Source organism: Corapipo altera, unplaced genomic scaffold, assembly GCF_003945725.1.
Source record: "Corapipo altera isolate COAL_440 unplaced genomic scaffold, ASM394572v1 48b, whole genome shotgun sequence".
In the NCBI taxonomy this organism is placed as follows: Eukaryota; Metazoa; Chordata; class Aves; order Passeriformes; family Pipridae; genus Corapipo; species Corapipo altera.
In genome coordinates, this window is record NW_020884884.1 from 10,584,039 (window position 1) to 10,609,255 (window position 25,217).

At 38.7% G+C, this 25,217-nt stretch overlaps 1 protein-coding gene across 1 annotated transcript in view; it reads right to left on the reverse strand.

Annotated features, from left to right (window-relative positions):
- Window positions 1-10,686: 10,686 nt before the first annotated feature.
- The window catches only part of PPP1CB (protein phosphatase 1 catalytic subunit beta), a 29,917-nt gene continuing 15,386 nt past the window's right edge, over window positions 10,687-25,217 (reverse strand). Inside the window, exons 3-8 of the mRNA XM_027641459.1 lie at window positions 24,246-24,476; window positions 23,791-23,895; window positions 18,922-18,993; window positions 15,360-15,511; window positions 13,663-13,797; window positions 10,687-13,032 (exon numbers count right to left, since the gene is read on the reverse strand). Of these exons, the coding sequence (XP_027497260.1) occupies window positions 12,928-13,032; window positions 13,663-13,797; window positions 15,360-15,511; window positions 18,922-18,993; window positions 23,791-23,895; window positions 24,246-24,476 (800 nt within the window). The 3' untranslated portion in view covers window positions 10,687-12,927. The remainder of the gene's footprint in view (window positions 13,033-13,662; window positions 13,798-15,359; window positions 15,512-18,921; window positions 18,994-23,790; window positions 23,896-24,245; window positions 24,477-25,217) is intronic.

Genomic DNA, 25,217 nt, shown 5'->3' on the forward strand with positions numbered 1-25,217 from the left:
ACAGGGGAATGAGATGCTGGAAAGCAGTGCCACAGAAAGGAACCTGGGGGTCCCAGTCCCTGCTAAGTTGAATATGAGTCAGCAGTGCCCTGGCAGCCAGGAGGGCCAACCGTGTCCTGGGGGACATCAGGCAAAGCATCACCAGCCAGTCAATGGGGGAGGATTGTACTGCTCTGCTCTGCACTGGGGTGGCCTCACCTTGAATATTGTGTGCAGTTTTGGGCACCACAATGTAAGAAAGATATTAAGCTATCAGAGAGCGTCTAAAGGAGGGCTACAAAAATGGTGAAGGGCCTTGAGGGGTAGACGTATGAGGAGTGGCTGAGGTCACTTGGTCTGTTCAGCCTGGAGGAGATTGAGGGGAGACCTCATCACAGGCTACAACTTCCTCATGAGGGGAAGAGGAGAGGCAGGCACTGATCTCTTCTGTGGTGACCAGTGACAGAATCCAAGGGAAGGGTCTGAAGTTGTGTCAGAGGAGGTTTAGGTTGGATATAAGAAAAAGGTTCTTCACCCAGTGGGTGGTTGGACACTGGAACAGGCTCCCCAGGACAGTGGTCACAGCACCAAGCCTGACAGAGTTCAAGAAGTGTTTCGATGATACTCTCAGGCACGTGGTAGGAATCTTGGGGATGGTTCTGTGCAGGGCCTGGAGTTAGACTCGATGATCCTTGTGGGTCCCTTCAAATGCAGCATAATCTGTGATATAAACACCTCAGCAGAGTATATTACCTTTACTTTTTGCAACTACAATTAAACTGCTTATTTTAACTATTTTTAATGAGCTTGGGTGTCTCGGGGGATTCAGGGGTAACAAACTCTCAAGGTGGCCATTTCAATTTTCTACTCCAGCCAAAGAAGGCAGAAGATGACCCTGAGATTAGCTCAGTTGGTTAGAGTCTGGTGTTAATAACACCTAGGTTTGTGGGTTCAATCCCCACATGGGCCATTCACTTAAGAGTTGGACTCAATGATCCTTGTGGGTCCCTTCCAACTCAGAACATTCTGTGATCATGTGATCTTACAATCTTCTGTGATAATTGGAAATGTATATGTACACACACACAAACACGTACCTATAAGAAAGGATATCAGCAGAAGCTACAAACTAATAAACATGGAGCAGAGGTAACAGAAATACAGGCAGATTTTCAGATAGGAGAAAGTGGATACATAAAAATAAAGACCACCGTAAGTGGGTAAGAAACTATACAAGTACCTTATTTCCCACCAGGCCTGCAATGCTTAGTACTCCCACAAAGGAAATACTAAAGCTGGTTGCAGTCATATGTGGACAATTTTCTTGGAAAATAAAAAAGGCAGTTTTACTGAAAGAAAAGGTAAACACAATTGCAGCACACCACTTTTGTTTTTCCTATAGGAAAATGTATAAAACCAGTTGACTTCCAAATATTATTTCAGAGAAGAATTTTGAGTGGTTTCCAGTAAAAGCTAGCAATAGGCTCAGATGCCTATTTCAAATCAGCATATGTATCATTCCAATGGTCTCCCTTTGTTTCACTTGCTCTTGTTTCTCTTGTAAATTGCACCCAACAATGTGTACTATCTCCTACATGGACAGATGTACAATAACTTGATATCACAGGCTAATACCATGTAAATGTAAGTATACATGCTGGTTTTCTAAGAAATGGGGACATACGCAAAACAAATGCAAAACTGGGTTTTAGAGAATTACAGACACTTGAAGTTTGTGGACAGAAACACCGAGAAGCGCCTCATGAAGTTGCGGAAGTCCAACTCCTACATCACTGACAGCATGATGACATGGAATCTTCCACAGGAACCAACATATGGTTCCAATGGGAAGAATGCAGACAGATGGTTTCTTCCCCAGTCTTTGTAGTAATTATCTATCAAAGCCACATGCAAGATCACTGAAGTGCCAAACGATCAGCCTGGCATCCTCTAAGATGTGCTAGTAATAAAGCTGAGCAAGGACCACAATTTTTTTTCCTTTTGTCTCGCAATGCTTCTTCCTCTGTTGAACCGATTCTAAGAATTGCAGGCATCACTTCCAAGGACAAACTAGCACCAATCAGCATAGGAAGATGAGCAGACAACAATCTAAGGCAATTAGAACATTGCACATTAACACGGCAGCAGGTCAGTGCTACTGTCAATATGACACTTGTGAAGGAGGAACTGCAGTGTTTGCTTCAGCTACTGCTTAGAAGTGCTATTTGTGGGACAGCAAAAAGACAAGAACACAGCAGTGTCTGATATGGGTGGAGAAGATCTTCCTTACTGCTTTCTTTGAACAGGTAAAAATGAATAAAGAAATAAAAAGATAAAACAAAGACTGAGGGAGAACCAAAGTGTTGGTTTTGTACCAAGCAAAAAACCACAACCCTTTATCAGGAAATGCTGGCTAGCATTACCAGTACTGTACACAGGACACTATTGCTGCCCTTAAGCAGAAATCTAACCCTGACTGCAGGCCAGAGTCAAGAACTCTCACATCTTCACTCTAATCCTCACTATCACTTACTGTCAAAAAAATCCTTTGATATTTCTAGTTTCTACCATCATACTTATCTACCTTAAAGGTTGTGAAGCAGATCTATTGCTCAGATGCTTGTGGACTATAGACTACTTTAACATGAAAGAGGGATAGGAATGAGTTATGTTTGCAGCAGAGAGCAAACATTCCATGTTCATAAAGCATTAACATTATAAACTTTAGCCACCCACATCTTCTTCAGTTTGAAGACTAGGACACCAAAACCAGTGACTGAAGAAATCACTATAACAAACCTACATGCACGAATTGGTAACCACACAAGTACAGTTTGAGTAACTGTGTAAAAAAATTACATCCGAACACCCTGAAAAATAGCTGACCATAAACTCCTGCAAATAATTAGTTAAGCTACATAAAAACGCTGCACCTCACCTATCTAACAAAGCCTACTTGTACAGACGTGGGTGACTAAGCAAGCTCTGGTCTCTCTTTAAGTGAGGTTCAAATGCTTATTTGCAGTGCACTAATGCCACCGCCTGGCCATTTTAATAACTCCAACTCCTGCATCTACTACTGAATTTTGTTTAGTGGTTTGGGGTTTTTTTTAAGCAGTTCATCTGAGCGCAAAAATACTTAAAATTTCTCTATTTTCACCTAAAAAAAGAATACACAGCACTGTATGGGAACAAACTGATGCCTGACAAGTATGTCACAGACAAGCTCTTGCACGATTACCAGAAGTGCCCAGTGTTCAATCCCATCTCCACATGCAGACCACAAGCTTCAGAGCTTCTTCATTTCGTCGGTTCAACACTGCAGAGCCCTGAGAGCATAAGTTATTTGTTGTTCTGAACTACCACATACTACTAGAAGAGTTGAACGTATTTTATAGCCAAAACAAGTACATGCTGTACTCATCCCATGCAGAAGGCTGAAGGCATCCAGTTATTCTGAGCCTAGTCTTTGCTGAAGCATCCTTTCTGGAGTTATCATGTCCTTCCAGCTTTATACATGGCTCAGCCCACACTCTAGAAAACCACAAGTCAGCAAGTCAGGTAATTTGAGGTGGAAACACAAAAATAGGAGTGGTCAGAAGGGATAGGGAAAGTACAAATAGGAATGAGTGGGTCAATACAAACTTCTCTTAGGGGTTCAGTATGGGAACTAACAGCCCAAACTTGATGGTGCAGCTTAATGTAACGGGCAAGTATCACATTCCCAGTTTTGAGGAAGATTGAAGGACCAGTAAGCATTCTGTATAGAGTGCACTTCCACACCACACTACCTCATGCTAACCTACATGAGCAGAGAGGGTACCTGATGATCAGAAGTGTATGAAAGCTTCTTGAATGATCAGGCTGACCTTCACTTTCCTTTCTTTCTGTAGTTGGCCTGTGACTCCTATCAAAGAGCTGGATATCCAAACTCTGGATGGAAATCAAATGCTTCCTGAAGACACTGGTCTTCCTACCACCTTTCCAGAGTCTCCTGGTCCCGAACTTTAGCATCCGGCACACAGGCTGCCCAAGAACTGCTGTCAGGCCTGCTACAAGTTCTAGGTAGATAGGACCATGGCTGTCTACAAGTTCTTCCTTCTCTATTCCCTTCTCACTTTTGCCTTAGACTGCAGCTGTGAACAGCACACCTTCCAGCATGGCCTCCCCTTCATAACCAACCACCTGAAATTCTTGTGACACCAGCTTGTCTACCTCCCACTGGACTGCTACATATCTGGAGCAAAATCGTGTCAGCAAGCAGGACAACACATCCTTTTTCTCCTGCCACCAGGGGCAGTTGGACAAAACCAATCCATGACTGCAGGCTGCCTACTGAAATAACAGCTCTGTACCTGATATCCAAGTCTCTGATCCTGAAGCGACCACACAGCAGTACAAGGCATCTCCTCTAGAACAAACTTCATGCTGTTGCTCCCAGGGCCTGACTAAGGAAGGGCAGCCATGAAACTTCAGGAATGTGGAAGAGAAAAAACATTACTACAGGGTCAGCCTTTCACTCTAAGTAAACTGACACCTCAACCAGTATTTGTCACTGCTACTGCTCGTAAGGTTGTGTGCAGTGTCATCAGCTCATACCCTTCAGCATTTATTATAGAGGGGAAAATGCTGTATTGTCTCTTGAAGTTGAGGAAGGTTACACAAACACCTTATCCTTGTGTGCAGTTGGTACAGTTCATTGGACAGACCTCACATGGCAGGAAACCAGCACTTTGAGACAAAATTGTTTCATGGCAGATTTCTCCTGCAGCTCTCAGCCATATCAAATTGCTTTTAGAGGGCTAAACAGCCCTCCTGTTCAGATTAGCAACTCATTGCCTGTCCACACACTCAGGTCCGCGTACCAGTTCCACCTGAAGCCTCACGTGCCTGTCCCCCTCGTCCATTTTAACAAGGTGTATAGGAAAACAGTAAGTTTGCCTGAGTTGAATATTAGTAGCAACAAGCACGAAAGGCTGAATATTTCCAAAGAGATTTCTTCAGTATTGTTGTAGTAGACACATGCTATGACACCTTAAAATGTTTGTTGCCCTGGTCTTAAAGAAGACTTTTTCAACCTTTCTGAACTGTACACATCCCCCAATTGCTGCTCTTCTGGTAGTTGGTGACTATTGAGGGGCATAGCCTCTGCCTACTGATGAGAGGTTATCCAGGCACCAAAAATTTCAGTCCTCACAACAGACTGAAAAATGAGTACTTCCTTGCAGCCTAAGGTGCCACCATATTGGAGCACCTGGGAAGCCAAAGAGACTTTGCCACCATTGGGTAGAAAAAGCCAGAAGAAAGACAATAAAGAAAAAAATCAGAGCAACAGAAAGCACGACAGAAGGAATGGAAAGGCTTCTGAGGAAAATGCTGGGTATATTGTAGAACAGCAGTGTGACTCTTGACAGTGTCAGAAGTGCAGATGTCAATTTGACGTTACACAGCGCTGTGACACTTCTGTGTCACGTAAGCTCTTCACACTTTGATTCCATTCTATCTGTTGATGGACCTAAGTGACATCCATCCTTGCTGAGGGATTTCACAGCCATATGGCCTATTCAGTAGTTTGGATCCCTGACACCACGGTCATACACTAGGAACAAACTTCTGCTTAACGAAACTGAACTGAAAAATCTAATTTGCATACAACAGCACGAGCTCTGCAATCAACATCAGTACATGGAGACAATCAGAAAGAATCACTTCAACACCACATCACTGCTCTGAACTAACACACTAGTGTAGATGCAGCTTTTCAAGAGCAACTCATTGTAGACAACTAGTGAAATGTGGCTAAACAATGATTCCCTCAAATTGGGTCTAAACTGTACAAATCTCTTTTCAATAGTACATGTCTGTAATACCAAGCCCATAAGTAGAGCAGAGAAGAACTGTCTAATCAAAACCAACAAAAATCATGCAATATTTGGTTAGATATTAAAATTTAATACCAGGTCTATACTGATAGCATCTCCCCATCTCAGCCAAAACCATTTTTTTTTCTTTTATGTAGTGTTGATTTATACCACACCTAAACACACTTCATGTTTTTTCTTACATATTTTCCACCAGTCCTCATCCAGTCACTGGAAATTAATACAAATAATCCCACCTTACTTGGTTAAACTTGGAAACAGAAGATTCCAGCCTAGGGAAGAAACCCAGAAACCGTCGTCTAAGACAAAGCTTAACTTTTTTACACTTGTCATGACAGCTCCGATTTCTGCTCCCCCCCCCCCACCCCCCCGGTCCTTCAGAATCCTCAGATAAGTCAAGAGACTTCACAAAGTCTGCAAAACTTAAGGAAAATAAATTTGTACATCTAACTGGGGTAAGCCTAGTTTCAAAGGAGCAAGATCTGAGTCATTACGAAGTCATGCACTATGGATATATTTCAGTACTCACCAAGGAATAAGGTTTCCATGTGAGACAAGTGCAGGATAAACATACAATAAAATGTCAATTCTGCAGCTGCAACAGCTTTCCATTCACTGCACTTCGACCACTAGATGGCATCTGCATGCCAGACTAATTCTAACACGAAAAAATTATGTCAACTGGATTGCATTTTTTTCATTAACTGTGTTAAATCCTCGTATCGTATTGTTTTAAACAAGTCAGACCAAGGAAAAGAATATCTGTCTTCTTACTCTACGTGGTAAAGGCAAAGAGAGAGCCTCTAAGCCTAGTAAGTCAATTGTTCGTTGTACCTTTAGGTAAAGAGCCTTAAGTACGAAAGAAATAAATAAGATGTTTGTTCTCCATTATTGATTCAACAGAAAGGGGCCTTACATCTTTTAGCTCATTTTCTTAACTTAGCCTCGTGGAAACTAGATGCAATTAAGGTGCAGTTAAGGTATTTATAAAAATGTAGTTTTCCTAACATGTTCCCTCTCCCAGCATTCCACAGTAATGATATACATTCTGTCTTTGGGGAAGTTGCAAGAAGCCACTGAGGAACAGAATATGAAATATAAATATTCCAGCTTGTGGAAAATTACTAATTTATACATGCCCAGAAATTTGACAAGACAATGAGGAACTGCAGAAATGCTGCTTGGAAGCAGCCAGAGGGAATAATGTGAAATACTTGGGGTTATTTTCACATTACATTATGTTTGTTGGGACTTCAAAACAATGGAGAAAAAACTTACACTGGAATATATTCACTAGCTACACTTATCCTCTGCATTCATTGATGTTGTGTGCTCCTCTGCTTTATGTCATGAGCTGCACCAGTTTTGTTCTCAAGATACCAGGGTTTTTTTCTGGCTAAGCCTTTTCAGTAAAATTAATTGGATCCATCCACAGCATTCTCTCTTGCACCCTGAAAAATCAAACCTTTAAAACAACAGGACCAGGCAGAACTCTCTACCAAGGAGAAAAATCAGTAGCTTAATATTTTGCTCTCTGCAAATACAATTTTGAATTTTTGAAAACCAGCTCTCTGTAAGAGTAGACAAACTATTATCCTGCCTACTTCCTCCATTTAACAGTAACCTGGGTGAAGTTAAAGCACTGAAACTTAATATCTGGGCATGTCTATCCTATTTAAAGAGGATTTGGTGGTGCTCATTTATAGAGCTCTGCCTAGGAGCTTTTCTCATCTTTAACATAAAGCTTACCTGAAGATACAAAATAGCTTTTGCTGTTCTTTATTAGCAGCTGGATATAGTTATTTACCTGTTTTCTGATATGGTTGCTTCTAAGACTGTCTGCAGCAGACTAAAAGGAAGCTTGGGCAGCAGATTCTGTTTAACTAAGGCAGCAGAATCCAGGAAAGGAGCTGTGCTAGGCCACATGCAATACGTATTCCCTGTTGAAAGCTCCACCTGTTTTGACTGTTTCAGGCAGCAGTAAGTTTTTTCTTGGAAAAGATTAGAGCCATGTATTGGCAAGAGTTTGTGGCAAACAGTTATTTTGAATTGTTCTTAAATTCTCACTTCTTGGGACATACAGATGATTAATATGAGTAGATATGGGATACTGGGGAAGAGAACGAGATGTCCTTATTACCAATTAACATTATTATTTATTTTAACAAGGCACACTAAGATACATAACAAGTAACCAGACAATTTTGCTGATTTCCCAACAGCTCAAGGGATCTGCAGGGAAGATACTCAGGTAGTACCAGTTCCAGAAATCCATGGAAGATGAGAATCTGGCAAGCCCAAAACGAGTACCCAAATCCTGTGTCTTACCTGCACAAAACTTACTTGCTGTCCCAACACTGACTTACTGCCACATGGTTTTCCAATATTCAGTCCAGTGTGGCCTGAGGTTCCTTCAGCTTTCATCATCTGGTACACGCAACATGAGTTGCATGCAGCCACCTGGTTAGATGTTGCCCCCAAAACCTTGATAAGCCTTTGGAACAAGGCAAGCAAATCAGTGTATGATCCAAGAGCAAAAAGTATACAGCTGCACTGAGAGCGAGCTTGAGAGCTTCTATTCCTAATTAGCAAAAACAGATGACAGTAGAGAAAACACCCAGGGCTTAGCCTAAATATCCCAACCCTGGTATTGATTTGAGGTCCTTTTTATTGACAAGAATAGCTATGTGCATGAACTTCACTGCAACTCTGGTTTGTATTAAAACCCCCTCGCTGTTCTTTAAAGAATATTAGCCCTCGGGGACTCAGACATTTGACTGTGCTGTAGTCATCTCTGCTCCAGAATAAGGAGATATTCTTTTATCCTTGCTTTTTTCACAGTTCATTTGAAGTCAAATGTTCATTTTTATCCTAATGTACATTACAAAGCAGATGGATGCCAATCATGGAATCAAGTTACAACTCTAAGTTCAAAAGCAATAACGCATTGACAGTATTGCTGTCTCTGCTCTTTACCAAGCTGTCATGTTACCTGTCAGGTTTGTTTAAGGCATCTTCATCTCCAACAAACCTGACATCAAGGACAGTCCCAGAAACACCAGCCATGGATACAACACTAACAGTCTGCCAGGAAGAAGTTCAGCACCTGGTTAAAGACTAGGTTTTTACAACTGTTATGTCCATAAGCCTCTACAAAGCAGATTCCCTTTTCTGTTAACCTGTGAGCTTTACACTAAAGGCCAAGCATGGAATATTTGTATTTGTCATCTCCATATTCTGGTAATTCCAGCTATCCATAACAGTTACTCTCAGGTCACCTTCAGTTTAACCATACTCAACAGCAATATTGTCTTTTATACTTCTACTACAACAAAGCAAAAATGGGTCTTCCAACCCCAAACTAACCACATAGAGCTCCAGCAATTAAATCTAACAGTTTCCACAGTATGATGGCAAGATCCTCTTGCACTTATCAAAAGATAAGCCACAGAAACACTTCTACATATAAGAGATACCTTTTAGCTCTATGTTCAAATGACTTTACCACAGAGATGTAGGTTATTGACAACAAAAGCAATTTCCTTCCATTGATCTGAAGAATTTCTATCTCTTTCCTAGGCAAGTAAGTACACAGTACCGACAGCACTCGGGTGTTACAAGCTGTGTCACACCTACATAGGTGTGACACATCTGTTGAGATGCTCCTCTCTCAGAGAGCACAGTACAAATGCAGATTACCTTCACAACAGGATCATGAAGCTTGTTGATGCCTGGCAGCAGCACACTTGCACTCTAAACTCAGAAGCAAAAAGATCAACTCAGACTTCAGTGGCCACAAGTATTTCTAGGTGCCTAGATGTAGCAAACTAAATACAGTCCACTAGTGTAAACCCTTACAGTGCTTTCAGTGAGACTATTTCTACAGCATCTTTTGGAAATACATCAGCTCAGTACAAACAATGCTACCTAAACAGAAATAGTGTTAAAGGTATTAGAGCAGCACAACCACAACTGCATGAAACACTTTTTCCTCCTATAAAGCATCAATCATAAATATTCCATGCATAAAAAGCTATGAAGCACACAAAAAAAAAAGTGCTGTAAAACAAGAATCTCAGATCAATCAACAGAGAATAGACCAAGGAACCACTGCTTGCAGCACACTTTAAATTAGTGTTTGGGAATCACAAAATGCTCAGCAATCAGAAGGAAACAAGTGCCATGGTGTACTCTACGATGAAATCAGGAACGAGTATTACTGTCAGATAAAGGGGGGGGTGTGGGGAGAATATGCAAAACTGTATCTCAAATGGTGTAATGTTTTATATGCCTCTCAACAGCTCAGTTGAGAATCCTCCTGTTAATTCCTAGCACACCACATTGTGCTATTTAACAGCATTTAAGGTTTGTATAGACAAGACGTTTACGTGGAAAAAAATTCTTAGAAATTAGACCACTAGCAATTTCCATGGAAGAAAGTTCATTATATCTGAGTAGAATTAGATTCAGGTTCTCTTTTCTACCTCTTTCAGAATGGACAATAATAAAAATAGAGATCTATATCAACACTGTAAACCTAAGCTGAAGTGGCGAGTTCTATTCTGTATCTGACTTGCTTTTAGTATGGAATATCTATCATATCTGTAGGGGTAAGATTATTAAATCATCTATATTTTCCACAGTATAGGGTGATGAAGGATGTTAGCAGGCATCTCAGATCTCCAGAAATCAAAACATCATTCAAATACTTTTCAAGTGATTGCTGCTACATAAAAATACCAATTCTTCAGAATACCACCACCAGATCTGGCTTTCTAGTGCCATAAAACAAACTGAAAATTTCCTATTTCTTCAGGACACAGAAGAAGGCCCAAAGACTTTATTTTTCTTTTGACATAGCATCTGTAACACAAGCGAGCATGTTAGGTACTCACACAACATACAGTTTTACACCTGGACATTTCATGATACAGAAGACATTGTTCCAGAAACTAAAGAAAAAACGTGAAAGTGTTAATCCAGATGTTTGGTAACATAAAGGCTGGTGCTTGGTAAAACCCAGCATTTTCAAAACTTGTAGAATTAAACCTCAAGTAAGCAATGACTTAGAGCAGGAAGTTACCATGTCAAGGCTTACAGATTAGATTTCATTAATTGCCTTGTCACAAACTGAAGTTACTCTCACACAGCTCTCATCACTGACTTTCAAGAACAAGTGTCTTCAAACAGTATCAAAAGAAATCTACTTCTACATTTTATTCTAAGCATTGAAACTGGTGTTTGCTCCAAGGTGGGGTAAAATAAAGCATTGTTCAAAACCACAGACCAATCCAATATAAATCAGTAACAGATATATATTTTGTAAGTTTTCCTTTTTTTTAAAAAACAACCATCTCCACACTTTTTGAGTAACAGTAAGGTATGTTAAAATAACCAGTCAGACTTTATTCAAATGAATTAGACAACTTTTACTAAATGAAAAAACCTACATTTAAAATATGCATTTAAAACAAAATGGAATTAGAAAAGAGACTGAAATCCATTTTAAAGAACTTGCTCGGTGTCAGAAATCAATATATCTCTTGCACTATATAATGTGCCAGTTCATAAAACAGAAGTTACCAGAATCCTCAATTTAACATTTTCAAAGACAATACTGAAGTCAAGAGTTTTACATCTACTGATGCACATTTAGAATGGTATAAATCTGCAGCCTTCCCCCAAAGAATCTTACAAATTTGACAATATTCAGTAAAAGCTTTTGTAGTTATGTCCAATAAGTATTGCATCCTAAAGCATCACAAATCTGTGCCTTTCATTTATCCCACTATAGTCTGTATCTTCTCTGTATCTTGCCATTTGCCAATGTTAACTCTTTTAAGAAAGGAGAGAAGTGAAAAGAAATACTGCGTAACTCTTGATCACGTACAGAAATTATTGCTACTATAGTACACTACAAAGCAGAAGTCTATACAATAGTACATGAAATTTGATCATGAAAATCCAAATGATATAATCTTTAGTGACGTAAGCCTTACTATGAAGTTGGACATTCCTGTAGCATTTTCAGCTCACTACTCATCATCTAGCCTATTTTACAGTGATGAACATCCATTTAAACACACCCTCTTTATGAAAAAGAATGTCAGCTTTTAAAGGCTTAGCAAATAAGGATCTTCATGTTCTGTGGAACTATGTAAAATGAATTTCGATGCAGGTAGGGAATTACCTGGAAGCTAAGCATGCCAAAGGTGTTTCATGCTAATAAAACTAAAGCCAAGGTACCACTTAATCAAGTTACCAACTAGTAGGCAATACCATTTTTGTCCTATCTAAGTTAAATGAAGTGCCATCGCACAGTGTAACGTCAATAATTTAAAATAGTGTAGTGCACAAATCCATTGTGTGGCAGTTTAAGCTAAAATGTCAGGACAGGTTTTTCTGTCTCAATGTATGTTGGCTGTCAAGTTGTCCAGTCTGGGCATTTGGGATTTAGTTTGTCTTTTAATCACTACTGTACTATAAACTTTGCCTTATAATAGGGCACACATTTGGGCGGCATTATTATGAAAAATGAGGGATTAGGGGGAGGATAAGAGATCAATGGCTGTTCTAAAACGCCCCTTCCTCATTTCAATTTCACAGAGCCAGGAAATAAGACTAGATACTGTATTCGCATCATTCTAGCTACAAAATAACCAAAGTAAAAGCAATCAAGCAACAATAAGACCACATTACACAAATGGAACATCATGCTCTCATCTGGTTTAACTATTACATCAAGTTTTAACTGGGATGTTGGTCAACTTTAAAAACCGTGGTAAATGTGAATATGTAAGTTGCAATAGTTTTCCTCCTAATTTTTCTTTTCACTCTATGCTGGATATTAGAACTTGGAGCTATGCTTGTTACAATACAGTGTCGCACATCTTTCTACTAGAAAAAATTAATAAAGATCCTTTACCCGTCTCTTTAAGTTAAACGTGTGACATCATAAAGGGTGTCAAATGGCTGGATGGTTTTACAGTGCACACTTATTATATACTGTAATATGGAGTTTTGTCCTTGACAGATCTGATGGTGTTTTCTACATTATTTCCTTTCTTCACCTCTTCTTCGGTGGATTAGCTGTGCGAGGTGGAGTGACTGGACGCCCAGAATTCAGTCCACCATACTGGTACTTGGCTTTCTTTTCAGATGGTTTCAATATCTTAGAGAAAATAAAGAAGTTCCTTTGAGTCAGCAACAACTAAGAACATTTCAAATACTGTTAAGCCAACATGAAACCTTGTTCTGCAGGAACAAGAGGGTTGAGGATGGTGGGGGGGAAATCACATCACAATCCTACAGATTTCTTAATTCTGCATACAACAATAATACTACTTCTACATCCTTCCAGTGCTACCACTACAATCGGGTGGGAACAGGAAAGAAAAGGGGCTGAAAACATGTCCAAGAGGAATAGGGACTAAAATCTGATCAGAGTAACCATACTAAAAGGGTCTCTTATAGTCTATTAGTTCGCGTAATCAGGTCGCATACCAATAGCATACCAGTCACTAGGTATGACTAAAAATAATCACCCAGTTAAACTTTGAAATGAGCATCTGAATAGAGTGAATAACTTATTATGCAGTAGTTTGGAAAACATCAAATCCCAGTTGTCTGGAGAACAGTTGGTTTGCAGTTCAGTTGTTCACTAACACCAGCCTCCTGCACAGTCCTTTCTGTAGGTCAAGTATATTGCTCTACACTAACCATGAGCGCAGCAACAAGAAGACTAACGTGGTCCATACAGCCCAACACCTACAGTAATACTTAATGCACAAATATATCATACCTGAAAGGAACACATCAGAGTTTCATCCACACTCATCATGCCCCCTGCATTGTCAAACTCTCCACAATAATTTGGAGCTGAAAATAGGGTGACCAACTGCCGTTTTGCAAAGAATTCATATCCATCTTCAACCACCTGTCAACATCAGAGAAATCAATATAGCTTACATAAGATAAATTTTGAAGAAAAAAAGCTAATCTTGAGGCCAACAGGACTTAATATTAGAAAGATGACAAGAACTCATCAAAACAGTATTTTATATCTTGACTTTCAGACAGGCAGGACAGGTTCATTCATTTTGTCTTACCTGACAGTGAATACCAAGCCAAGTAGCATACCCTGTGTCTGACACTTCCAATGTTAAACATTCATCAGCTTGACTGTTCAGTATTTTCATAGCTGAAGTCCAATTATGCATTGCTAGTTTAAGTATTCCCAGCATTTTATGGTTTACACACAGCATGTGGATGTTTGACCTAATTAGTGTGGAGCCCACAAAACCTGGATACCATTTCATTGCAACTTGTCACAATCAAGTTTCACTTACACTGGTGCTGATCCTACAAATCTCAAGTGTAGGCTTTTTTATAATTTTGATGCTCCAAAAGCGAAGTGGGGCTGACATATTTTGCCTAAGAGCATAACACACCTTTAAAGTCATGCAAGCAGTACGATGCATCAGCTAAGGATGTTCCCTCTTCCCCAAAATAGAAGCCTCATGTTACAACACAGTGAAACCAGTGCATCAATTGCTCACATGGTGCAGTCACCACGATCTTTTAAAAGACATACTTCTTTTACAAAGAACTGAAGTGACTATATGAATACAGGAAATTGGAAGCAATTTTGATCAGCAATTAAGAAATCTAGCCAGTGTGTGGTATGAATATTAAATTTTCTGTAATGTTTTAGCGGTAAAATTACAAAGATAAATATTTAAGTGTTCTGATAGTGTACCCAAGCCTAAGAGTGACACAGAATAAAGAGCCTATTTTTGTTTCACAGCAGGAAAGAGCTTTTAAAATTGACTAAATAATGAAATTGAAATATTATACAGGAAATTGAAACCTGATGTCCACCTAGGTAGGACTCTTGCTTAAAATAACTTAATTAAAAAAGTGCACTAAAAATGGACAATGCCAAAACCAACCTGATTTACTGAAATGTGCAGAAAGCAAAACAGTCTATGCCGAAGTATCCTAAACAGTTGAAACAAAGGCAAGACTGAAAGATTTTATGTACAGACTTGTTTCAGAAATATTCAAAATGCATTTAATACTTCGACAAAGTGAAGCAGAAGTAGTGTAAGCCACAACTACCAGGGAACTGTCTACTACTGAAATGGAAGAACTCTGAAACTTCAGTGTAAATCTCAAATTCAAGTCACTTTGCCATTTTAAGCTGGACACTGTACCTCTGATGTTTACATACATCAATCCAACATTTAGCAGACAGTACAAAAGGAAAAGATCAATGGAGATATCTAGTGTTAGTATTCTACTTCACTGACATTAGACACGCAGTTCAACATGAGTCAATAGACACAGCCTTACAGTCCCTTTATTAGGAAGATCTTTTTTTCCTCTAGAAGTAACACAATGCAAATTAAGTTTCAAATTTATCCTACTTATAAGGAGCACCAAAGAGGCAGAAAGACTAGGAGAGGTTTTAAGAAGCAACAGTAGCAAAGTTCATACCTGATGAGCTCGACAGATCAAATCCAGATCATGACGATTCAGAAATTTACTGACCACATCAGCACCAAAAGTGAAAGAGACCCCACGATCATTTTCACCCCAACCTTGCACATCTTTGTCTGGGTCAGACCACAGCAAGTCACAGAGCAAACCTTTGAAAGATAACACAAGTGAAGATGCTAGTCTTCAGAGGTATCACTTTATAATGTAAAACAGTTCTATCGTAATTAACAGAGCAATTCTCCTAAAGAAAATAAGTTTTAACAACAAATGCGGCAACATTTTACACTGCAACTCAAAGGGTATGTTGTGTGTAAGTCTGGAGATTGTTCCTCCTCACCAATGACAACACCTTGAGATTATAAAAGTCAGAGTCAAACAGTTTTCTGAAATAATATTTAATTGTAACACTCACGGTGTTTGAGGAGTTTAAAAATACTGAAATGCATGGGTATTAAAAGGCAACCATCAATTTTGCAGCACACCAAGAAAGTTTAGTTTGAAGCTGCAGTAAATTAAAACATGCTATGCAAGGCCTGTCATAAATACAGCAAGTAGACTTGTACCATAAGCTTCTGAACATGGAACAGCTTTGATTCTTACCTTTCTCACGGTACATGAAGAACCTTAGGTGACTAAATCAAAACGTAACAGCAAAATGCTGATATATTGTTTCAGGCAGCACTGTCAGTTTGTTCCGACCGCTGTTGACTTTTCAAAAAGCCTCATGACAACCACTCTGGAATCTAAGCTGGAACAATAAGCCTCTCTGGTGTTTTAGCAAGATCTTTTTTTCTCCTGCCAACAAAAGGTCAGCTAACTTTGGAGTTAAAACTGGGTACTAAAAAAAGATTTCTCTAGATCAACTGCAATGCCTTTATACATAGAATTTTCAATGAGTTTTCACATGGGAAAGAACCAGGCCAATTTAACTACAACACAGACAAACACAAAAACATTCAAAAGGCATTTCATAGCTTGCCATGAAACTGCACTTTCTTTACCTGTGATGACTAACCCATAGACATTTAAATACTTAAGACCATTGTCATAATCTGAAAGATGTGTCAACAGGTTCCTTTATACTTCATTCAAGCAGAAGTTTGATTTACACCTGGTTATTTGCTGAACAAAATACTGAAGACATTATTTCTTAAACAGGAGATCCTTCAAGCCGTAGTCAAGCAAACCAAGGTCTGAAGCCTATTGCACAACCAGACCATTTTATATTTAATACAGTTATCAAATGGTCTTTGGCGCCAGACACAGCTGCTCTCTAAGAGAAGCTAAAATTTTATTTGCTTTTAGAAGACAAAGAACAGAACAAGCACAACTGCATCTTAGATACAATTTCTACCTAGAAATACACTACTGAATACAGACAGCATATGAAAAAAGCTTAGTTTTATTGAAATTTAGTTCTATATTGAGTAACTTGTTTTGAAAAACAACAATTGCACTGCAATCCCTAATGGTTTCTTACCATGAATTTCCAGTAAGTGACAGAAGCTGCTTGTCTCAGCTGGTTAGGAAGTGCTTCCTCTTCTATTCTCTCTCCAAAATCAAACTATCTTTAGGCTTATACAGAGCAATAGGCTAGAATCCTTAGCAGTGGTATAAAAGAACCCTGCAACAAGTTTGTCTAAACTGTGCTGCCCAGGTGGTTTATATTTTAATATGCAACATCTACCACTGCAATAGCTTAGGCTGACCAAGAGCACACCATAATTTGGCTGATACAAGGCATTCAAGATTACACAAAACAGAGAGTTACAATCTCCTAATAAGCAAATGGTTGCCAATGCTGACCAAAACACATAACTTATGTCCTGGCCTTCACAAAATGCAAATAGTCCAGCATTTATCAAAGGCAAGTGATTTAAATTGGAATACAAGTTAGATTTGAGAAAACAGCTTCCAAACCACACAAAAATGCCACCTAAGTAAGAGGTCTTTAAATTGCAGTTCAAATTAAAAAGGTTTTTTTTCCATCAGGCTAAAAGAAACCCTCATGATGATCCAATCTTTGCACAGCCTCACAAACATCTACCAAAAACTTCTATATCTACACATTCACCAAGTGACACCTCTCCACAAAGGGATAGCTTTTAAGGGCTTGTGACTTTCATGGAAGTGAGACTACTTCAGTTTATTTTTCATTTTCCACAAGATTTACTTCCATTACATAATACTGGTTTCCTTAAGTACATCCAAAAGGCCAAGACCTTCTATGTCACTGTATCATATGCACACATGGGATGTTTCATTTTCCCTCTGACACTACACATAATTTTGCTTTCACAAGCAACAGCATTAAGACTACAAAACGCTACACAAAACAAAAGCCTTTTAAAAAAAACCCTCTACACTTATTTTTAGGGGGTATTAAGAAGACATATGACTACAGTGGAGTGTCCATGGAAACCAGAATTACATTCTGAAAGGGCATTCCTGAAGTGGGGGTGGCTAAAGCAGCACTAATCGTCTGTTGAACAGAACTATCTTTCCCGAGAGCTCTGATAAACGTAAAGATTGACTCATTTGTACTGACATTTATTTGATTATGCACTGAGTGAATAAGTAGCATAAAAGGAAGAACAATGTAGCAATTTATACTACAGAAACACTCATTCACCAGTCTATAACACTTCTCAGTGTCAAGTGTGTATATACTAGCTTGCATACAAGTGTGGTTGGTTAAGGGACAGTAGATATATTAATATTAGTCCCTTAATTATTGCCATGCATCAGCACTGAGGAAAATTACATGAAGCAGAATTCTTCTATTCCAAGGTTTAACTGTAATTGTAGTTTATATTTTAAAAAAGGTTTAGATCTCATATTTCCTCTGAAAGTTAATTCAGACCACTGTTGAAATCAACACTAAAAACTATCCCATTGTATTGCTAGAGTTTTTTCAATTCACTAGTAAAAAAAATTTTAATAAATGGGACACTGAGTATTACTGGTTGAACCATTCAAAAGAACATTGTACAGAAAGCACTGGCAACTTGTATCCAAAATTTCTAAACATTAGAAGAAAATTTCACAACTATCACATTGATTGATGCAATTGAATTCCCAACTGCAGTGAAGTAGGAGCTGTATTTTCAAATTTAAAGGAGACAAGGTCTCAAGTAGAGAGAAGTCCAAATACTTTAACACTCGGGAATCTTTGAACACTTATGTTCTTTGATAGACTAAAAGATTTGTTTGTGTGTGCCTAACTAAGGCAAGAAAAAGAACTAGCTGTTCAGTTTCCTTTATCTTTCATTAGATTTCCCAGTTGTTTAAAGGGCAACTTGTGAATAATGTATCCAAACTTGAATAATGTATCCTACTCTGTTATAACAGGCAATAACAATCTTGGCCAAAGTGCAATAACCTCTAAGGTATCAGATAAAGTAGCCATCGGGAGGAACAAGACTCACACCCTACACAGGTATCAAGAATATTGTACTGTGAACAAAGGTTGTGTTAAGTTACCATATTGCCTGCACACAAATTGATTAAACCTGTTCCATCATTAAGATCTATTTACAGTAAATTCCATGCCACTCACCTGTGTCAGGAACATCTGTAGGTCTCATAATTCTCCGGATCTGCTCCATTGACTGGAGATCTGGAGACAGTCCTGTAAAATTACAAGAAAACAAGTGACTTATATATGTATTTTACCTGCAAAAAAGTTCCAGAGAACACAAAATTTCAGGTTCAAAATCATACAGCATCCATTGTTTCCGCTGCAATATAAACAAAAGGCAGTTTGCTGTAAGACAAGTTGTTGAAAAGAGGGACAGATACTAACGCAAGTGAAATTAGCAACGGGTTTTAATTATCATCCTTTTAGCCACACGGCACAGACCTCTACAGTTAAGGACATTATCTTAAACAGCTTACAACCATAAAAATCAGTTAGGTTAGGAAAGACCTCCGAGATCACTGAGTTCAACCATTAACCTAACACTGCCAAGGACACTACAGAGAACCGGCGAAGGATAGCATTCCCATTACTGAACACAAACTGGGTGCAGACAGCTTTCCTTACAACCACCTTCCCTTATAAAAGCTAAAGGAAAATCCCCTGCCAAGGTCTGAAAGACTACAAGACAAAGCAGCCTGGAAGTGTAACTAGAATCATAAGTCAGATCTGAATGGCACAGTTTTATCACACAACAGCCAAGCAACACTCACTGGATTCCGTAAACAAACACTAGATTGTGCAACTGCAATAGTTAAGAGAGGTGGTCATCTACTATAGCCCAGTTGCTCAGTCATTTGTAAAACCACAGTACTTCAATTATTCAAAAAAATCACTTACAATAATGCCACAGTTATTTTTCTGAAGTTTTGCCATTCACATGCAATTACAACCTAAGCATGGGATTCCAAAGCCACCCTTTGAGCAGTTTACACAGTTTAAAGCTTCACTACTGGAGGAACACAGGCATGAAAGATATGCTCTAGAATCTTAACAAGTTACTTAGGACCCTTATTTAAGGACATAAATGACTTAGGCCAAATTAGCTAATTAAGAGAACTGCAAGCTTTAGAACATCAAGACCCAATTTGTGATGAAACATTTTATATTACCAAACCATATCCATTTGAGTCGGTCCAGAACTCTGAGCAGGACAGAAGAAACCTTGTCATTGGAAAGGAGTTACCATGTACAATAATTTCAGGTAACAGAGTTCGCACAGTGGCAATGTGTGTGTTACAGGAGCAACACGTCAATGCTCTTTAACTGGATACAAAGACTTGAGGAACTTTTCCTCCAAGTGGTAGATTATTTTTGTTGAAGCACTCTTGCAATAAAAGCCTTTTATCATCATCACCAGCTTGTTAAAGCTGTCTTCATGATATTACCTTGAGGTTGTAAGGGAGGGCAGAAGTCTTACGTTAAACAGCTTATGAAAGGAGTTTTAGGCAAATCTACTTAAAAAACAATACAGGAATACTAATATAAATTCAAGTAGATAATCAGCCTTTAAACTGACCAACCTACTACTTCCCCTTCCCCAGATCTGCTCTATTTGTGTACACGTTACATTAGCACTCAGCAACACACTCAGAGAGCAATGGGCAAGCTCGGTGAAATAAGCACAACCAGTTTGTGACCTTCTATGAAGTTACTGCTCTCAGTATTTCAGGTTACACCCAAAACATCTTTCGCCCCTGGAAGTGTTCAAGGCCAGGCTGGATGGGACTCTGAGCATCCTGGTCTAGTGGAAGGTTCCCAGCTCACAGACAGGGAGTTGAAACTAGGTGATCTTTAAGATCCCTTCCAACTCAAACCATTCTATGATTCTTTAAAAAGGAAATCTTATTAAAACCCACATCTAAACCCCATGGCTGTTAATTTTTGTGCTATTTTATACTAGTGTAAAATAGTAAAATCCCACAAAACTGCCTACACATTTGTAGACCTCTTTGTAACCACCCAAGAGGTCTTCTTTTCCCAAGTATTTTCCTAACTCCCCCTGCACAAAAATAAATAGCTCATGTCTCAAATTCCTATCTATAGATAAAAGTTGTACATGATTAGTATTAAATGAAGGAAATAAGAATGCAAACACAGGCTAAAGCTCACTGTCAAGCTGCTGCCACCTACAATGTACTAAAAGTACACCATTAAGCTTTCCTGTCACATACAGCTAAGCACAGAAAAAGTATCTGCCAGTACACTATCTTTCTGAAGTGTAAGACCTCCTCTCCCATAAGAGAAGACAAAGAATTGTCATTACTGCTGGCAGACCTAAACTTCAACATACATTTCACTGTCATTAATGTCACAAGAAAAACAGAATTCCAGAGCCTGAAAATACTATATAAATGCAGTATTTTACTAAACTAAAACAACTCCCATCTCAGAGCTTAAATCCAACATCAGACGAATATATTTCATCAACATGACACTACAACATGAACTTAATTTATAAAAACTTGAAAGTAATCATGTAAGTTCTCCAAAGATTAGAACTAGACACTGGTGTCACAGATAAAAGGGGAAAACTGTAGAGAATACAAAATAGAGAAAAATGAAAAAGTTGGAAAGTTACAGAATAAGCTTTAATGAAGTGAGATAAAGAGCAAAGTGAGAAGTCAATTGAGAGGACAGCCAGAAAAAGGACAAATTATGACAGGTATGAGCAATGTATAAAGAGTGGGAATGGAGAGGGAGGTGATAGGAAGGATACAATGTAAGATCCTTTCAGCAGCACAAACATTTAAAAACAGGGATAGTAAGAGTGGTTTGACTTATACCGTGAGATAAAAAACTCAAAACACATGCCCAGAAACCCTAGATAAAAAACATAACTCAGGATCTTAAGTTATTGTAGATAGCCTACTGGGGTTAAGTTAGGTGCCTTTTGTTTTACTATGTTATGCGGTTTTGCAAAGTTTTATTATATATCCCAGAGGACAATATTTTTAAAATAAACTATGCAAAAATGCGCAATATAGTAAAAAAGGCACCTACCTGATATCTACATGCTAGCTTCAACCTCCAGCAGAGTTGAATGGTTTGTGTTGCTGCCTCAGTGTTTATTATAGTAATATCATCATGAAAAGGCGTTGACAGTCCATTACTTCATTGGATCTGGAATGCAGTTTGGATAGGACTGGAGAAGAGTGGAAAAAGGGCAAACTTATTCACGTGCTGAACGTCCACTTCCATTTATTAGGAGCACACAGCACATTAGTAATCTTTTTGCTTTATTTCACAGCTGCAGATCAGTTGTGAGCGATAGTAATTTTGGTTACAGATGAAGCCCATACAAGTTTAAGGGGCAATTAGCAATCAGCAAAGAAGTAAATACTGCTTTTCCTAAGAGGATCCTTAAAGCACACTACATACAAAATAACTTCTTGCTTAATCAAGTAGGAAAATCTTAATTCTCTCCCTCCCCATTTACAATAAAACTTCAAATCTTTTTTCTTGAAAAACAGCGTTCTAAGCTTCTTTCTCATAATTGGGGTCTCAATTGCACACACAGAACTACCAGTTTTGTCACAGCATTCCACTCCACCTCCTAAACTGCTTCGATTACCCTCCACCTAAACTTAATTGTTTGCCTGAAATACTCCAGTATTTTTGTCACCATTCATTCCCAAAACCCACAAAATTCAAAAAAGTAGGATGATAGTAAGAGAGTAATTCTTTCACATCCTTTCTTTGGAGACAAATTTATTACAAGTGTTTTAGACACTGATAATTGGCTACCTCAGTGCAGAAGTGATTTTTGTATCTCACATTTTTAAAACTTGATCCAGCTCGTAAGATAGTTCTTGAAAAAAAAAAAGCACCATACTGCTTGAGAACAAGATTAAAAGATGACCTGTAAGAAAACAAGATGCAAGAACACCCTGCATCATCTTAATAGCACATCCTATATAGGCAGAGCTCTTGCAACTAATAAAGGCAGGATGGAAGCCAACAATACAACCTCAAAGATTCTCCTCAGGACTTGTGGATCACACAGTTTTTAACTCCAAATGGATCTGTTCCAACTAGAGGTTTCTGCAGCGCTTTCACTTTCACTAATTTCCATCTCACTGACAACACAGGTGTGACGCCTACCAAAACATTTCTAGATCACTCAGTGCAAGGCATCAAGTTGCTTATTAATGGAGGCAGTTGCAAAGACAGCTGCAAAAGGTGGGATGGCTCTTATCACAAGTAATTTTAAATTCTTGTCAATTGTTTTGACACTGCAAGCTCCTGGAAAGCATCACTGCCTGTAAAGTCATGGGGAGGCCCGTTCTACAAAGAGAGCCCAGGTAAGTTCCCAGATTCAGACAAGTCACAACCCTCAGATCAACACCAAGCATTTTTTTCAGTACAAGAACAGAGCAACACTGGGACAGGTGTGCACAGAATGTAGACTTTCTAACAACAAAGGCTTTTTGGAGTCCATGCAAGTCATGGCTGACCTGCTCCAATGTTAACAAATGCCTTGCTTGAAGCCCCAGGCTTGACCATGTAACCTTAGAAGTCCCTTCCACCAACATGTTATGAAAACAGCTAAAGACATCAAGACTATAGAGCTCTCTTTGCTTGTGAAAGTTATTCTTCACTGCTAAGGATGCTAACATTAGCTAAGGCTAATAGTAACAGTAAAAAGTCATGTGGCAAATTAGGCAATAATTCTAGCATTCAGTATTTTTCAGAGAGGGATACACTGAGGGAATATTTACTGAGGCACTTCCCCCTCAGGCATGAGAGGGCCATGACTATCAGGTAAGAATGACATCTGTCTACTACCAAGTGCATAGGAAAGCTCAAGGCATAAAAGTGACCTTTACAAACAATACAAGGTTAAACATCTCCAGATGAATATCATGTATGCTCATCCACACCCCATTTGGTATAGCATTAACCCAAAGATCAGTGTAGACACAGTTTTAAAAGCAGCCATCAGCTTACCTCCATGACAACAGAAGATCTTCTCATCCACAATGGCTGCAATAGGCAGACAGTTAAAACAGTCTGTGAAGGTCTTCCACAGCTTGATGTTAAATCTCCGCTTGCCTGCGAGAACAGTGTGTGGCATTAGGAAGAGAAGGCTGGTTTTTTAAAGCCAACCAGTAATACATATCACAACCTGACCAAAAATGTTAGCAAACTGTCTTCATAGGGCTTTATTTCTGTTAGCATAGTTAAGTCTCAATCTCTTACAACAGCATTTCAAGGACAGCAGAAGAGAAAACACTAACGCTCTTGAGTGACTTTAACCTTGGTTCGAAATGTATTTTTAGAAAGTTTCAAAGCAGATTCAGAGAATGTTGAAACCCTTGCAGCATGAGAGTCAGTACTAGAAGCATCTTCAAAACACAATATTAGTCTGTTACAATCTTTCAAAAGTAATGGGTTTTGCTTACATTCATCATAAAATCCATAGATCCGATTGATGCTAGCACACTCGTGATTTCCTCTGAGGAGAAAGAAGTTTTCTGGATACTTGATTTTATATGCCAGTAATAGGCAAATTGTTTCCAGAGACTGTTTGCCTCTGTCTACGTAATCTCCAAGGAAAAGATAATTAGCTTCTGGTGGGAATCCTCCATATTCAAATAATCGAAGTAAGTCTGTATACTGACCATGAATATCACCTGAATAAAAAAATGTTTACCAAGGATTAGTGCAACAACAAAGACTACACAAGTCAAGAACTTAAGCCAATTATTTTCTATTCATTGATTTCAAAAAAGGTATTAATACTGCCTTTTAAAACTAGCAATATTTATCAGAAAAGTAAGAACTATGCTAATATTAAAAACCGAAGTACTCACTAAATATAAATAGCTCATACTATTTGCAGAACTGCTATGTCAGGTATGAATCCAATATGAAAACTAAAAGCTACAGAAGTCCTCACAATTAAGCATAAGCTTTCCAACCAACCTTTAATTTGTTCAAATTACAACAAGGTCAGAAAGACAACCTCTAATTAAACAGGTATATAACCAGGAAGCAAACGTATTAAGAAAAAGTCACATTATTCACTGCAAAAACAGATCAGTCAAGAATTCAAACAGACTGGAGAGAAACTGAACATTGTGTTGGCAAAGAGACCTTACTTTAAAGGTCAGCTCCCTGTACTAAGATTCCCACCCCCCAGCATTTAGACTAACTCCTCCTTTGATGCAATTATTCATGTAAAAACAATACAAAGACTCAAAGACTGATATTTCTTAAAAGATATTCAACCCTGCAGGTTGTTCTTAGGAAAAATAACTGTCATGTTACTCATCAGACTGCCAGCTTTAAAATTAAGTAGGTTTTCCATGGAACAGCTCTGTGCAGCAATTACATCACCACATACTAGTCAAAGCCAACTATCCCTGAGTTGT